Here is a 16565-nt window from a genome sequence, read left to right as displayed (position 1 = left end):
CAATAATAACGTTTCAATATATTACCTGTGTTTTCAACATGAATCACACAGAAGAATGTTCATGGTAGTATATATTGTGCCAGCTTGAACATGCACTCTCCCATCACCACCACCACCAATAGAAGTGGAAGGTGAGGAAGAAATCATATAGGGAATCTCTTACCTCAGAGCTACATTTGGACCTTTTGCTGCAAGGACATCATTAAGCAGGGGACAAGGAAAAGACTTCTGGACACATTCCACATATTACTCTACAACACAGGAACTAAGGCAGAGACACAGAAAGCCAGAGTGGTACGATCAGGCATTGGTTTGCCAAGTCCCATCAGTTTCACATCTTGATCCCATCCAGAAAAGATCACACACGAAGTACAATGCACTGATTTTATCTTGAGTCATAAGACCTTAACCATGGTGTGTAGTGTACATGTGCTGGGTAGATTTGTACCAGTAGCCAGACATGCCCGGAAAGGGACCATTCAATGGCTCTGGAATCATGGTAGCAGCAGTTCCATAGATGTATATGTCAGAAATGGCCCATGGGCTGCCAATGAACCTGTCCTGAACAACAAGCCCACTTCTTAGGAATGAGACCTTGAAAACACAATGCTCAACATGACATCACAGGGCCCTCTGCTCTTAATCTGGCATCAGCTGATTTGAATGAACCTGCTGAAAACATATGATGTATCCCTGCCTGCTTGTGTGGCCTCCACATCTATGTTAAATAAGCGAGCCAGTTTTTTGTTTTTTTTAAGCTGGTTATGTTCTAGCACAATCTTGTGTTTGCTTTTCAAGTGAGGGCAAGTCACAAAGCAACACAGGTACGGGATGTCACACAAAAGGAAGAGAGAAAAAGTTCTCAATGTGCCTAAAAAAGCTATTCTGCTCAACATGTTTCACAACTCTTATTCCTTCTTCAGGGGTTTCTATTTGTCTTCCACAAGTACTTGTGGGAAGATGAGTGGAAGCCCCTGAAGAAGGAATAACAGTTCTGAAATGCATTGGGCATAATAAAGAACTTTTAGAGCTTTTTCTCTCCTTCTTTACAAGTCATAGAAAAGACATAGGGGAAGGAAACAGTGGGGTGGGGGTGGAAAAATTATGCATCAGTTTTCCAAAAGGAGAGAACAATCCTATGGCCCCTGGGAGAGTGTCCCAGGGACCATAGGATGGCTTGTAAAACTCTGAGGTCAGCGACAGCACTCCAACCTTGGAAGGGGGAGTCAGAGATCTCACCCCAGACTCCTCCCCCTCATGGAAAGAACCATGTCAGCTGCCTCTCCGAGGTAACCTCAGAGCCTCAGGAAAGGGGATGTTTTGATGGGTGGGTGTCAGGGTGTACACTGAGCCCATAGAATCCCAGAGTACTTCTGATTCTGAGGAAGAGCAGTCGCTCCTGGGAGAGGAGCGTGCTCCTCTTTCCCAGGACCAACAGCTGACGGAGATTCCTTCCACCAGCATTCCTAGTTTAGTTAGCAGTCCAGGGAGTGACCGAGCACAGATAGCAGACTTGGTGGATGCGCGACGCAGACGCAGAGAGCGGCGCCAGATGGAGGGGGCCAAAAAGGAGGCATAGTGCCCGGTTGGCGCGCAAACAATGGCTGCGCCCAGAGGATCCAAGGGAAAAGGGGAGGGACTCTCCCTAGTCCTTAAGTTCAGGGGTCTGCCAGTAATTCCCTTTCAAACGGGGACCAACTGTTCCAACTTAGGGCATAGGTACTGTGCTGCTCAGATCTAGTTGCAAACGGTATAGTTGTTAAGTTGTAAAAGAAGAATAAAGCTTTGAAAAGAATCCCTTTGTCCGTGTCTGGACTTGGCTACTAGATTAGACTGAGAGAGGCCTCCAAAAAGCCCTTGACAGTGGGGAGGGGAGGAGACTGGAGAGGCCAGGATACGAGTTATCCTGAGTCTCCTCCAGCCTCCTTCCATCCCCCTCTGAAGCACCATTCCTAGAGGAGACGAAGATCACCCTCACCATTCCTCCTGCCCAGCTGGCTTCAGCCCAGCAGAGCATAGGAAACTCAGAAGCCTCTAAGTCTGGGGGCTTCTGAGCAGCAAGGGTGCAGTTGATAGGACTGCCCTAAGTCAGAAGAAAGCAAGTGAGAAATTAAAATGCTTTCTAGGAAAACATGAGTAATACATTACTTTTTCCCAATTAAAGTCTTCACCAAGAGCTAAGCATGCATGAAAGTTAGCAGTAATGTAGCTAGGCAGTTTTAGACTCTGGTCTTATGCACCCCCTTTCTTTAGAGGATAATGTGCATTACTTCACTTTCTTCAAAATGTGGTAATCCAGCCACTGTTCTCACCTGGAACACGGCAAATGGCTCTGTGATGCATCTACACCACAATGGCAAACATGTACCTTGCAAGCAGGAAAGCCACTTCCTTGGAAGTTTAAAGGCCAGCTCTTTCTTACTTCTTTGTTGTGGAGGGAGTTAGCAATCCTATATATGTCTACTCAGAAATAAGAAATTCAATGGGACTTATTCTCAGGTGAGTATAGTACTGCAGTCTAAAAGACAAAATCCCCTTGGTTCTGTTTTCTCGCAATACAGGTATTACAGTGCCGATAGAGGAACGCGCCCTGTTAAAACATCATTCCACATGCAGTCACCTCCCTGGCTTTGGGCCAGAAGAGCACGTCACAGTCACATGGGATGGCCTTGCATTAAGGATGATCTTTGCCTGGCCCATAATGCTTTAGAAGCACTTACCATGTGGCAATCAGCCACCACATGCTGAGTTCCTATCTGCATTCCCCTCCATATTCCTGGCTGCTGCCAAAGCGAGGATGAAGTGAGGGATGCACTTCTAAATCGGAATGGTATGTGATTCTAAATCAGCCTTCCCCAAACTGCTCCCTCCAGATGGCTTGGTCTTCAGCTCTCACCAGTCCCAGCCTCTCTGACCCAGATCTCTTGTTGAAATGCATAGATTATAGCAATGAACACGCTTGACACTGAATTTGCACTTAAAAAACAATAATTCAGTTTCTTCGGAGAGTTGTTGAATAGGAAGCACAAGACAAAAACAAAATGATCAATTTCCTTCTGAAAGAGTCTGATCTGCATCACACTGCAGAAGAGTGATGGCTCTCCTCCTCCCGACAGGAGACAGAAAAGACTCTTATGTCAAAAGAATCTTCAAGCACATAAAACATAAGAGGTCATGTTGAAGGAACTGTTTGCATCTGAATGCTCAGCTGGGGAGTGGGGACTATGATAATAAGTTTTCAACTGGATAAAAGATGGATAAAAAGAAACATGTATAGATATCTCTGGTCGGTTAGTGGTTTAAACTGAAGGAGAAAAAAAATGAGGCATGCTCCCCCCCCCCCCAAGCAATGGTACAAAGAAAGTACAAAGTGGGATTATGGAGTATCTGTTACTGGAAGGTTTAAAATGTCACTATGAAATAAGAATAACCAATCCAGCTGAAGTTAGCCATGACATGCAGCACAATCCTATGCATGTTTTTTTACTCAGTCCAGGTGTGTTCAGTTGGAGCTTACTCCAAGATAAATGGGCATAGGATTACAGTCTAACTCCTTGCAAAGAAAACCCATTAAGGAGGGAAAGATAGAATAGCTTCACAATGTCTTTTGATAAGTAGTGCTAGGAGGTGACCATTTGGAAGCCCCCTTTCTCTGGAATGAAAAAAGACACAAGGTGCAGTGGGAAAACACAAGAGGGTTCCAAAAGGAAGACAATGATGTCTAGACACCTTGCAAAATTCTGTGAATGAGGCAGGGTAATTGCACAATGAAAGCCTGGTCTGGAAGCACCCCAAATTGAACAAGACCACCTTGACTCATTAAAACCCCATCCTTTTCAGTGGGTCTTAGACAAAACTTTTAAAAATGCCATCACCCTGCCTCATTCATGGAATTTTATGGGGCTGGGTGGGTCAGATTATGGCATCTTACATTCATAGCCCTATGGTGATTTCCCACTGTGCTTCTTCTGTCTTTTTTTCTTACTGCAGAAAATCCATTAAATAAGAAAAGATGGAATCACTGTACAATGCCTTCTGATTGTGTGTTTCATCTAGAAGCACCCTTAGACATGACGACTAACTTTAACTTTAGCTAGATTCATTTTGCGTGGACATGTGTGGGATACACTGGTTAACCTCATTTATCAGGGTAGGGCAGCCATGACCACAGGGTTACAGTAATATTGGTCAAATGAAGGAGCTAGATATAGCACCCTTTCTCTGGAATGAAAAGCAGATATGAACGTTTGGAGCTTGCCTCTAGGTGACTTTATAAAATGAAACCTTCCAGTGCTATTATCACCTCTGCTAGAATGATGCACGCGCGTGCACACACACACACACACAGAGTCACGCCAGCTGTGTCAACATCCCCCTATTCTCTTACAGGGATACTGACTTGCAAGTCCTAACTCAGACACAAGGGAAAGGGAAGGGAAAGGCCATAGAGGCAGTGCATGCACACACAGAAAGACATCGACTGGGATTCAGTCTGCCAAGCCACATGAGTGAGCAAGCACGGGGGGATTATAAATGAAGCCTTGTACAACACAGATCCAAATATTTGCACATCATATCACTTGGCTGAATAAGGATAAAATGCACTGGAACAAAAGGGGTTATCTCAAACTCGCACCAATAGCTAGACATGGTCTAATAAATAATAGTGTCCTGACAATGAGAAATCCTTCAGGAAAGAGCTGTAGGGGAAACCTGGCAGAATTATTCAATAGTAAGCAGAGGAACAAGTTACAGGAACAAACTAATTTTCATCTTCAGAGAACATGGCCTTAGCAGTGCCTCTTTCTAATGCCCATAAGAAAGCACAGTTCAGCTCTGGTCTTCTGCTTCCTTTTATTTCAGACTCTGGATAGGCTTTGTCTTCTTGATACCAGCTAGGCCAAGAACTGAAGGACTCATATTAATGGGAATGCCAATATGTAGGCCATGTTGGGATTACAAGTGCTTCCAGATAGGGATGGGGGAGAAATTTCAGTTCATACCTTTAAATGCCCCCTTCATGGATCACTGCCTTGTTGTGGCGAAGGGGCTTGCGTAACTCAGTGAAGCCATAAGCTATGCCGTGCAGGGCCACCCAAGACGGACAGGTCATGGCAGAGAGTTCTGACAAAATGTGGTCCACCGGAGAAGGAAATGGCAACCCACTCCAGTATTGTGGCCAAGAAAACCCCATGGAACGTATCACAAGGCTAAAAGATATGACGCCGGAAGATGAGCCCCTCAGGTCGGAAGGTGTCCAATATGCTACTGGGGAAGAGCAGAGGGTATTTCCAAGTAGTGCCAGAAAGAGTGAAGCGGCTGGGCCAAACCCGAAAGGACACTCAGCTGTGGATGTGTCTGGTGGTGAAAAGAAAATCCGATGCTGTAAAGAACAATATTGTTTAGGAACCTGGAATGTCAGATCAATGAATCAAGGTAAGCTGGAGGTGGTCAAACATGAGATGGCAAGATTGAACATCGACATCTTGGGAATCAGCGAACTAAAATGGACAGGCATGGGCGAATTTAATTCAGGTGACCATCATATCTACTATTGTGGGCAAGAATCCCTTAGAAGAAATGGAGTAGCACTCATAGTCAACAAAAGGGTGGGAAAAGCAGTACTGGGGTACAATCTTAAAAATGATAGAATGATCTCAGTACGAATCCAAGGCAAACCATTCAACATCACAGTAATTCAAGTCTATGCCCCAAACACTGAGGCCAAAGAAGCTGAGGTTGATCGGTTCTATGAAGACCTACAACACCTTCTAGAACTAACACCAAAAAAAGATGTCCTCTTCATCATAGGGGATTGGAATGCTAAAGTAGGAAGTCAAGAAATCACCGGGATAACAGGCAGGCATGGCCTTGGTGTACAAAATGAAGCAGGACAAAAGCTAATAGAGTTTTGCCAAGAGAACATGCTGATCATAGCAAACACTCTTTTCCAACAGCACAAGAGGCGACTCTACACATGGACGTCACCAGATGGTCAATATCGAAATCAGATTGATTATGTCCTTTGCAGCCAAAGATGGAGAAGCTCTATACAGTCAGTAAAAACAAGACCTGGAGCTGACTGTGGCTCAGATCATGAGCTGCTTCTTGCAAAATTTCGGCTTAAATTGAAGAACGTCGGGAAAACCACTAAACCGTTCAGGTATGACCTAAATCATATCCCTGATGAATATACAGTGGAGGTGAGGAATAGATTTCAGGGATTAGACCTGATAGACAGAGTGCCTGAGGAACTATGGACGGAGGTCCGTAACACTGTTCAGGAGGCAGCAACTCAATCCATCCCAAAGAAAAAGAAATGCAAGAAAGCAAAGTGGCTGTCTGATGAGGCTTTACAAGTAGCTGAGGAAAGAAGGGAAGCGAAAAGCAAGGGAGAAAGGGGAAGATATACCCAACTGAATGCAGAGTTCCAGAGAATAGCAAGGAGAGACAAGAAGGCCTTCTTAAATGAACAATGCAAAGAAATTGAGGAAAACAACAGAATGGGAAAGACTAGAGATCTGAATCTCAGGAAATACAGGAAAGATCTGAATGTCCCTGATAGCCATGATAGTGCGGTCACTGAACTTGAGCCGGACATCCTAGAGAGTGAAGTCAAGTGGGCCTTAGGAAGCATTAGTAACAACAAAGCTAGCGGAGATGACAGTATTCCAGCCGAGCTATTTAAAATCCTAAAAGATGATGCTGTTAAAGTGCTGCATTCAATATGCCAACAAATCTGGAACACTCAACAGTGGCCACAAGACTGGAAAAGGTCAGTTTACATTCCAATTCCAAAGAAGGGCAACGCCAAAGAGTGTTCAAACTACCGCACAATTGCGCTCATTTCACATGCCAGCAAGGTGATGCTCAAAATCCTACAAGCTAGGCTTCAGCAGTATGCGAACCGAGAACTACCGGAAGTACAAGCTGGGTTTAGAAGAGGCAGAGGAACTAGAGATCAAATCGCCAACATTCGCTGCATCATGGAGAAAGCAAGAGAATTCCAGAAAAACGTCTATTTCTGCTTCATTGACTACGCTAAAGCCTTTGATTGTGTGGATCACAACAAACTGTGGCAAATTCTTAAAGTGATGTACGAGGGTCAAGAAGCAACAGTAAGAACCAGACATGGAACAACCGATTGGTTCAAAATTGGGAAAGGAGTACGACAAGGCTGCATATTGTCACCCTGCTTATTTAACTTATATGCAGAGTACATCATGAGAAATGCCGAGTTGGATGAATCAGAGGTCGGAATTAAGATTGCTGGGAGAATTATCAACAACCTCCGATATGCAGACGATACCACCCTAATGGCAGAAAGCGAAGAGGATCTAAAGAGCCTCTTGTTGAGGGTGAAAGAGGTTTGAAAAAGCTGGTTTGAAACTCAACATTAAAAAAACGAAGATCATGGCATCTGGCCCCATCACTTCCTGGCATATAGAAGGGGAAGAAATGGAAGCAGTGACAGATTTTACTTTCTTGGGCTCCAAGATCACCGCAGACGGTGACTGTAGCCATGAAATTAAAAGACGCTTGCTCCTTGGGAGGAAAGCTATGGCCAACCTAGACAGCATAATAAGAAGCAGAGACATCACCTTGCCGACAAAGGTCCGTCTAATCAAAGCTATGGTTTTCCCAGTAGTAATGTATGGCTGTGAGAGCTGGACTATAAGGAAGGCTGAGCGCTGAAGAACTGATGCTTTCGAACTGTGGTGCTGGAGAAGACTCTTACGAGTCCCCTGGACTGCAAGGAGGTCAAATCAGTCAATCCTAAAGGAAATCAACCCTGACTGCTCATTGGAAGGACAGATAATGAAGCTGAAGCTCCAATATTTTGGCCACCTAATGCGAAGAGAAAACTCCCTGGAAAAGACCCTGATGCTGGGAAAGACTGAAGGCAAAAGGAGAAGGGGACGGCAGAGGATGAGATGGCTAGATAGCATCACGGATGCAATGAATATGAACTTGAGCACGCTCCGGGAGAGAGCGCAGGACAGGAAGGCCTGGCGTGCTATGATCCATGGGGTCACGAAGAGTCGGACACGACTGAACGACTGAACAACAACAACCTTTAAATGCATACTTACTTAATGTTGCACTTTTGAACAAAAACATGCATATATCAGGGGAAAATGCACACAAAAATGTGTATAAAATGACATTAAAGTGCATTATTAGGAAAATTGCTTGCAAATGTGTGTATATTAGGCAACACTGCATACAAAACTGAATGTATTAAGAAAAATATGCACAAAAATGTACATTTTCATGCTTTTTTTTTTTAAACTCAACATTTAGATGAACAAAACATATACATACTTACTTGGGAGTAACCCCCCTGAACTCCATAGACTTACTTCTGAGAAGACATGCCTATGATTGCACTGTTAAGGTCTTTAGTCATAGATAATGATGCAATTTAAATAGATTTTCTAGGTTAACTATGAAGATTGAACCCATTCAGCTGCAAACATGGTTTTAATATTAAGTCAAGGCCTAAAAGTTTCATAGAAGGATGGAGCATGTAGTTCAGTTACACCAAGGTTGTCGACATTATTGTAGACATTATTTCTGCAGAGCATAACCATAATCTTAAACTGTGCTGTGGGTATTTAAACTGAGCACAGCGCACCAGAAACTATTCACATGAAACTCTCAGTAAAGGGAACAAGAATTACAAAATGGTATCACCAAGTTGCTGGTGTATATGTGTAAAGAATTCAGTGGTCAAGTTTACATTTACCTTCATAGCCTCAACTTAACAAGCTTGGAGCTGTTCCAAACCAATAGAGAATGTTTCAATGACTTGGTTTTGAGCCAATGTTCAAAGAACTGAACAGGAATGTATTGACTTCATCAGGACGTCATGGAGAGCCACTCCAAATGCCAGGATTGAGACTTCCTGTCTTAATTTGCCTTTCGGCTCCAGTATATACATGGCACCTACATGTGACCCTATTAGGGAGAAACCCTATGCCTAGGGGTTGCTGGGAATTGTAGGACTTATTCCTGTCTAAACATGCATGGCATTGCACCCTTAGATGCCTTTTTTTATGCCACATCTGACCCCAACAGGATAGATGCATGACACTTCACAATTACATTCCTCTGGAACAGTGGTCCTCTGGATTGCATCTCCCAGCAGCCTTAGCCAGCACAGCCAATGGTGAGGGATGATGGGATTTGCAGTCCATCATCTGGAAGGCCACATGCTCCCCGTCCCTGTGCTAGAAGACGGTTGTATTGAAGCCTGTGCTTGCTAGAACATAAGAGCCATGCTGGATCAGACCAAAGGCCCATCTAGTTCAGCATTTTGTTCACACAGTGGCCAACCAGCCGCCCATGAGAAACCCACAAGCTGGACATGAGTGTAACAGCAGCCTCCCACTCAAGTTCCCCAGCAACTGGTGTACATTGGCATACTGCCTCTGATACTGGAGGTAGCATATAGTCCCAAGGACTAGTAGCCATTGATAGCCTTATCCTTCACGAATTTGTCTAATCCCCTTTTAAAGCCATCCAAATTGGTGGCCATCGCTCTGTCTTGTGATAGCGAATTCCGTAATTTGACTATGCACTGTGTGAAGCACTTTCTTACATCTGTCCTGAATCTCCCACCAATCAGCTTCATGGGCTGACCCCACTGGTTTCTAGTATTGTAAGAGGGAGAAAAAGGTCTCCTTTGTTCATACGTGTATTTGTTGGGACATGCTTTGTTTGACCTCCTGATCACGCAATTATCCTCTCAAACTTCCATACTCCCAGATGACATCTGCAGAGTCTGCATTTGTGCACAATTATTTTGCCACAGGTACTTAAAACTCAGCATCTCGCCCTCTCACGTGAGTGGAAGCAAAACGCCTGCCAAATTCTGTCCACCAAAGGGTTCCTGACTGAGTCTTTAATATACAGGAAGCATCGGAGAAAGTGCAGGTTGGCCTTGACTGAAAGCTGCAGTGGTGGAAGAACTTGCACAACTTCTGAATTTAAATGACTAACAGTGCAATTCTATGCATGTTTACTCAGACGTAAGGCCCACTGTGTTTGAAGATTTGTTGTAAGTGAATTAATGATACAGGAAGCAAACTTTATCATGTAGGGGGAAAGATGAGAGCTTTGTGCACACAACCTTATTTGTAAGTAACCAGAGTTCTAAGGAAGGAGGAAGATGCATCCAGCCCAATGAATGTAAAGCAGAAATAGTGCCACCTAGGACCAGCTGTTCCACCAGGCTGCAGCAGAGGGAGAGATGAGAAGAAAGGCCACCCCATTGGTTCTGTTAAGAGACCAGCCCCATCAAACTCCTCCTCTCACTGAACTGTTTCCATCCCAGATGGTCCTTTGCAACTTTAAGAACAGGTGCCTGGGTGTGCTTTTTTCCTCCTCCCTCCCCATAGTCCCCCCCCCTTTTGTGTCAGGTCTTTCAGATTGCAAGCCTGAGGGCAGGAACGGTAATTTTATTTTTTTATTTGACCTATATGCTGCTCTGGAAGCCTTTTCAGTTAAAGAGCAGGGTGAAAATGCTTTAAATAAATGAGTAAACAAAGATTATCACCATATTTCATCCTAGGAAGAAATGCTATTACACCAAATGGCCAAATTACATTGGCTGTGGCACTACCCCTTATTGTATTGATTTCCATAAGGCAGCCTAGGTGCTACGCATTGGCATGTGATTAAATGCTTTGCTGAATCAATGTCTTTTGGGAGCAGTTTTATCCAAGGATTAAAGACAGCTGAGCTGTTCACTCATAAATAGGGCTGTCAGTGGAGCCACTGCAGCCAGCAACGTCCAGTATTAAAACACCATTAAAATATAGTTAACACTGTCCTCAGTTGATGCGAAGTAACTATTAAGCATCGTCTTACAGCAAATCCTTTGAAACACCCACTCTTAATATGGGATGGAGCAAACAATATCATTTATTTTTTTGGTTTATACCCTGTCTTTCTACCAAAAAATGGCACTCAAGGTGGCTTACCATTATGGTGTATTATATGTTGAATAACTGTAATTGTCTGAATTGGGGAAAACATTCAACTCTACTTCATTCATGTGTTGTGTAGAGAAAAGCTGTTAAAGTTAAGCCTGGTTAGGTATTTTCCAAAGAATTAGAAGAGTACATAGGGTTTTTTCCCCCTGCTGCATACTTGGAACTCAGGAACAGAAGCATCTCAAAGAGTGCAGAAATCTGAATGTATATGTAGGGGTCATGTCTAGTGCAGAGTGGTAGGTGGCAGTATTGCAATTGAAACTCTTTCCCACAACCCGAGTTCAATCCCAGCAGAAGCTGGGTCCCAGGTAGCCGGCTCAGGTCAACTCAGCCTTCCATCCTTCCGAGGTCGGTAAAATAAGTACCCAGCTTGCTGGGGGAAAGGTAGTCATGACTGGGGAAGGCAATGGCAAACCACGCCGCTATAGTCTGCCATGAAAACACCAGCGAAAGCAGCATCCCTAGGGGTCAGTAATGACCCGGTGCTTGCACAGGAGGAACCTTTCCTTTCCTTTCATGCCCAATATGTAATCTGACTGTTGGAGTACTAAAAAACTCCATCAAAATGAATGGGACTTACAGCATGTTTTGCCTCCTCACTGTTACTGGCAGACAGCATTGTCATGGAAGGAATTGTTGGACTGGATTTGAAAAGTTAAATCTGTGTTACCAAGAGCACAGATCCAGCTGAAAGCACATTCTGTGCATACAGTCACAGTTTACTTTAGAGAAATCTACAAGAAGGGACTTGCGACAAATGTTGTGGTGTATGAGGAGTGCCCCCAGCTAGTCTGGAACAAGAGCAAATCTGGTACACGAGCCATTCAGAGTTCCAGCCATTCTGGAATAGGAGACTTATAGGCCTGGTTCATAGATAACACTGGCTCATGCCTTATTTAACATGGTTTGTTGCTCTACCCATGGTTTGTCTAGCAGATGACTGAATGAACCGTGGCTTGTTTTCCCAATCCCTGGGTTATTTGCTTATGTCCTCCTTTGCCTCCCCCCTTCCTGTATCCCAAATGCTTCTGCAGCATTGTAGTACTGGTATGCAGAGTGGCTAGGTGTTTTTTTTAAATTGCTCTTGCCTGCCGCCTCTGTAGCCCAGTGAAACAAACTCATGAACAACCTATGGTCCTGAGTTCACACATGACAACCCATGGTTTAAACAACCCAGTGTACATAACCCAACAACAATCCATCAGTTCTCTTACTCGGTTGTTCATGGTTAAGAAACCAATTCAGGGCTCGCAGAACAGCAGAGAAGGTTTCAGGAGGGGTGAAAGGAAAAGGAACGCTGTTTTTCTTTCTCACCCTCCTGAAAACTTCCCCTGTTGTTCTTTAGAACTAAATGATATAGATTTAAGGCTGGATGGAAGCCCCAAACCTCAACACTTTATTGCTATACAGCATATGTGAGGGATTTCTGGAGCGTGGGAAAGGAAAAAGATCTCTCATGTTCTTTTCCTCTTGCTGCATCTTCACCATATAGCAGGAGGGCACAACCTTCACCCCGCAAGCCCTTTAATGCAGCCCTCCATGGATGTCCTGACTGCCCCGATTTCTCCCTCCCTCAGAGATCCTCATACAGATCACTCTTTTGATCTGTATCAGGATCACTGGGATGTGTCTGTGGGTGTATATGTATGTGTGTGTGTGTGTTTGTGTGACCCCTGAGCCAGCATCACATGCAGCCCATGGGGCTGAAAAGGTTGTGCACCCCTGCCATATAGCATGGGGAGTTTTTTTAACCTCATGACATGCATCCTTTTAACCGTAGCCCCCCTTTCGGCATATTATTAGATTTAGACTCGAACAGGACCATCCCCTTGCCCATTTACTTTTTCCTCCAATGTACACCCACAGCATTCCATGGCTCAACTGTCCTCCATAGTCTGTCGTCCTGGATGTCATTGAGTATAGGTCCCTGTCAGGCTGCCTGACTGGTATTTTAATTTTTTTCTTTTTCTTTTCATTTATGAATTAGCATACTTAGGGAATTTATTGAGTATGCAGAAACCACAACCTTATTTTAGAGTAGTCCCATTCCTTTCAAACTAGTATGTATAGGACCACCTAAGCCTGATATTAGAGGTATTATGATAATACTGCATTGCATTATGTCAATAAACCCTCTGACACTAATTGGCTGAGCTGGTGTGGTGATACAGGATGTTTATCCACCTGTTCAAGGAACACAGCTGTCAGAATCTTTTCAGTCTGGCTTCTTTGAGGGAAGGGAACGAGGCCAGTTTGGCTGGAAATAAGGCCTCACACAGGCTCTGGAGATAGGAATAGCTTTGTTTGTGGGGCAGGTGAAGACTGGTCCTAGGAGGTAGGAAAACTAAGTGTCAGGGGAACCAGAGGCAAGGTGGCTAAAGGAAGAGCGCAGAGTAGCCAGGGGACTGAGAAGGAGGAACTCAAAGGAAGGAGAGATGGTTTGAGAAAAAGGGCAGATGAGGCAAGAAGCCAAGGTGGTCCATACAAGGACTCTGAAGAAACTTCATAGTGCTCATTGTTCAGAGGTGCTGAAAAATATATTGTGAGGAATGCTAGGTAGGATGGCCAGAAGACAGGATTGCTAAAAGAAATGTAACAAAGTATGAAGTAGGCTGAAAAGCTGGAATAATGGCTGCTGGTGATACGGCACTGAAGACAGTAAGAATCAAGGGAGGGGGGAAACTGGTCTGGGTAAAACCACATATAGTGGTTAAGTGGAGAGATTGTGCATTACTGACAGGATGGAAGTGGACAAGTAAAGGAAGTTTGAAGGGCTGAAGACTCTGGATCATAAGGTTGCTAGATCTAGGAGTCCAGGCCCTGACAAGACTGCTGTACCTGTAAGAGTTCCAGAGAAGGGCAAATCAGTCAGTTGTCGTTTCTATTCTTACTGCAGCATTGTGATCTGGTAATTGTAAGGAGGCAAGAAGCCCAAAAAGCAATGAGAGGTGGGGCTGAATTTCACATATGGATTTGAGTTAGCTAGCTAATTCTGTGATTGCAGGTTTTAAAGACTATTGTACCGCCTGCTCATTCACTGTTGAGGTGGCCCATCTGTCTGTGTGCAGCAGGGCTGGTACTTTAGTTAGGAAATTCATGCAGTCATTAGGTTAAATATCTCCTAACCCCAAATTCCTTATCTCAAAAAAGGAACCGCTATCTACTTAAGAAATACATTTTGAAATTTAAAGGTCACTAAGCCCCAATCTCCCTCTCCCTTTGGCTGGCTGGCTGGCCTGGAGTTTCTTTCTGCTGCCTAAATTGACTACTTCTAAGGTAAGGCCTTCCCTGCGTTGAGCATGTTGTCCAGAACATGTCCTGTATGATTATGGCGCCAGTAAAAGAAGTACCGCTCAATCAAATGACTCTACTTAACAGTTGTAAAAACTGAGACATTGAGCCGTGTTCCTCCAGAAGCTGTACAGTATGAATGATGTAACCAGTACAAGACCTCATGACAGGCAAAGACAAACCTTATCTGATTACAAGAATCTGCTGCTTATCCTCTCATAAGGGGTGCTTCCAGATGAAGCTTTTATTGAGCAATTGCCACCATTCACGGAATTTTACGAAGGGTCCAGATGATGTCTTCCACTTGTAACCCTCCCATGTTTTCCCACCACTCCTTCCACCTTTCCTCTTGCCCCAGAAAATGGGTTAAGGGCACAATCCTATGAAAGTTTAGACAGAAAAAATATCCTACAAATCCCAGCATGCCCCAGCCATGCATAAGATTACACCCTTAGAAGGGAAAGATGGTATAGTTGCACGCTGGAAGAACCCAAGATTTCTGGTTTTACCCCCTCCCCCGCATTCCAGTGGTCAGCTGACTGTCAGAATAAAAATAGACCAGCAAAAGTGAAAGAAAAGTTACAGAAATGCAGGTTCCTTTTAAAAAAAACTTTCAAGACATTTTGAGAATTAGCCCGCCATTTGGGGACATGTTCCAAACAGGACCTTGCTTGATTGGCCTGAATAGGACCTGTTCCTGAGTAGACTAAAAATAAAAATCTACAATCGATCTTAATACTATATATGCTCCATATGGTTGCAATCCTATGTACATTTACTTGGGAGTAAGCCCTATTAACATAATGGGGCTTATTTCTGAGTAAACAAGCACAAGATTGTAGCGCGTGTGCATGCATGTGTGTGTCCAGGGTCTTTGAGAAAGTTTTCTGATTATTATTAAGTGTCTTTCCTGAGGGATGCGGGCAAGAAATGAAGAGGGCAGGCACATATTTGCATATTGGTCACACAGGCAGAATTTGCTGCAGTATCTCAATTCTCTTTTGTAGGGAAAGTGCATCTACTTGTTTAGTGGGAGGTTTTTGCTCAACAATTCTTGGGATGAGTTAAAGTGATTCTGAGAAACACTGGGTATAAATCTAATAAAGCACAGTTTAGATCATGCACTGCAATCTGAAAACAACTTGTGAAAAGCCTAAATCTGCAGTTTTTTGTGAGGCAGCTTGAGTTCAGAAAACAAAAAATGAAATGAGAGGGCCAAGAAAATCCAGTAAAAGGCCTCCCACATTCCCATTCTCTCTCCTAAATGTTTGTACCTTTCAGAATTGAGATTAATTCTTGATAAACAGAACAGAGGAAACTCCAAGAAAATAGGCCTTCTTTTTTTTGCCCTTGGTTAAAATTTAAAGTTTCCTTTTCAGTTCAAAGGCAGGAAACTCTGCATAAGAGTGGATCAAAGGGCTTTCCCGCTGTTAATATCATACTCATCGTGTTTACATGTTGTCCTAGGAGTCATCTCATGATGGGGGAAAACAAACAATGGAATTCAGCGCATTTGCCATGATATGACAAGAAGCAAAGCAGGTGTTGATTCTGCACTGAGATCCTGGCCCTTCCTTGCTGCCTCCATTTCGCATCTCTCTACAGCAGTGGCCAGCAAATGTGTCTACATTTCAGGGCCGCACTTGAGGGCAGTCAATTGCTTGATGAAGATCCTTCTCCAGGTGGAGTATACTGACTGCTGTGAGAAGAATGGGGGCTGGACCAGGCAGGCACCAGGTCTTTTGTTTTCCCCGAGTGGTGAAAGTTGTGGAATTCTGGAAAGCAGCCTGGGACTGAAAGGCAGTTCCTGTGCTGTGGACCCCCAGCCTTCATCATTCTGGGGATGAGCTTCATGGGATCTGTCCGGACCACTCTCCTTTCAGTGCTGTCATCTCCCTGGTGATGCATTGAATGAGTAAACCAGGCTTAAAATATGCTTTGCCTCCTGTTCTTTCCTCGAGCTGAGGGGGGAAAGGAGAAATGTTAGGAGATGGTCTGAGAACCATGGACCAAAATCTGCTGCTTGGAAGACTAGATAGAAAATGAGGTTTCAAAGAGGAATTTCCCTTCATAGGACAAGGCAGTTACACATGGGGAACCAAGGCACAGAAAGACAAGGCTTCCTCATGATCCCAAGGTGATGACAATCACTGAACCATCCTCCCTAACAAGTGTGTATTCCTGACTGTTCCTTCACTTATATTTCGAGATATATTTATACCTAATTCATCTCAAGCCCCAGAGCTTTGTGCAGAAGGTAACAAAACTGCAAGT

General features: G+C 44.0%; 1 protein-coding gene across 1 annotated transcript in view; it reads right to left on the bottom strand.

The window, feature by feature from the left end:
- Positions 1–12973: 12973 nt before the first annotated feature.
- Positions 12974–16565, bottom strand: part of CDK18 (cyclin dependent kinase 18) — a 122823-nt gene continuing 119231 nt past the window's right edge. Inside the window, exon 16 of the mRNA XM_084848335.1 lies at positions 12974–16252. Within this exon, the coding sequence (XP_084704461.1) occupies positions 16218–16252 (35 nt within the window). The 3' untranslated portion in view covers positions 12974–16217. The remainder of the gene's footprint in view (positions 16253–16565) is intronic.

This window comes from Heloderma suspectum, chromosome 4 (genome assembly GCF_057233095.1).
Source record: "Heloderma suspectum isolate Gila_16-S chromosome 4, 16-S_ref, whole genome shotgun sequence".
Lineage (NCBI taxonomy): Eukaryota > Metazoa > Chordata > Lepidosauria > Squamata > Helodermatidae > Heloderma > Heloderma suspectum.
The sequence above is the reverse complement of the archived record's forward strand: the minus strand, read 5'-3'. Positions and strand labels throughout refer to the sequence as shown.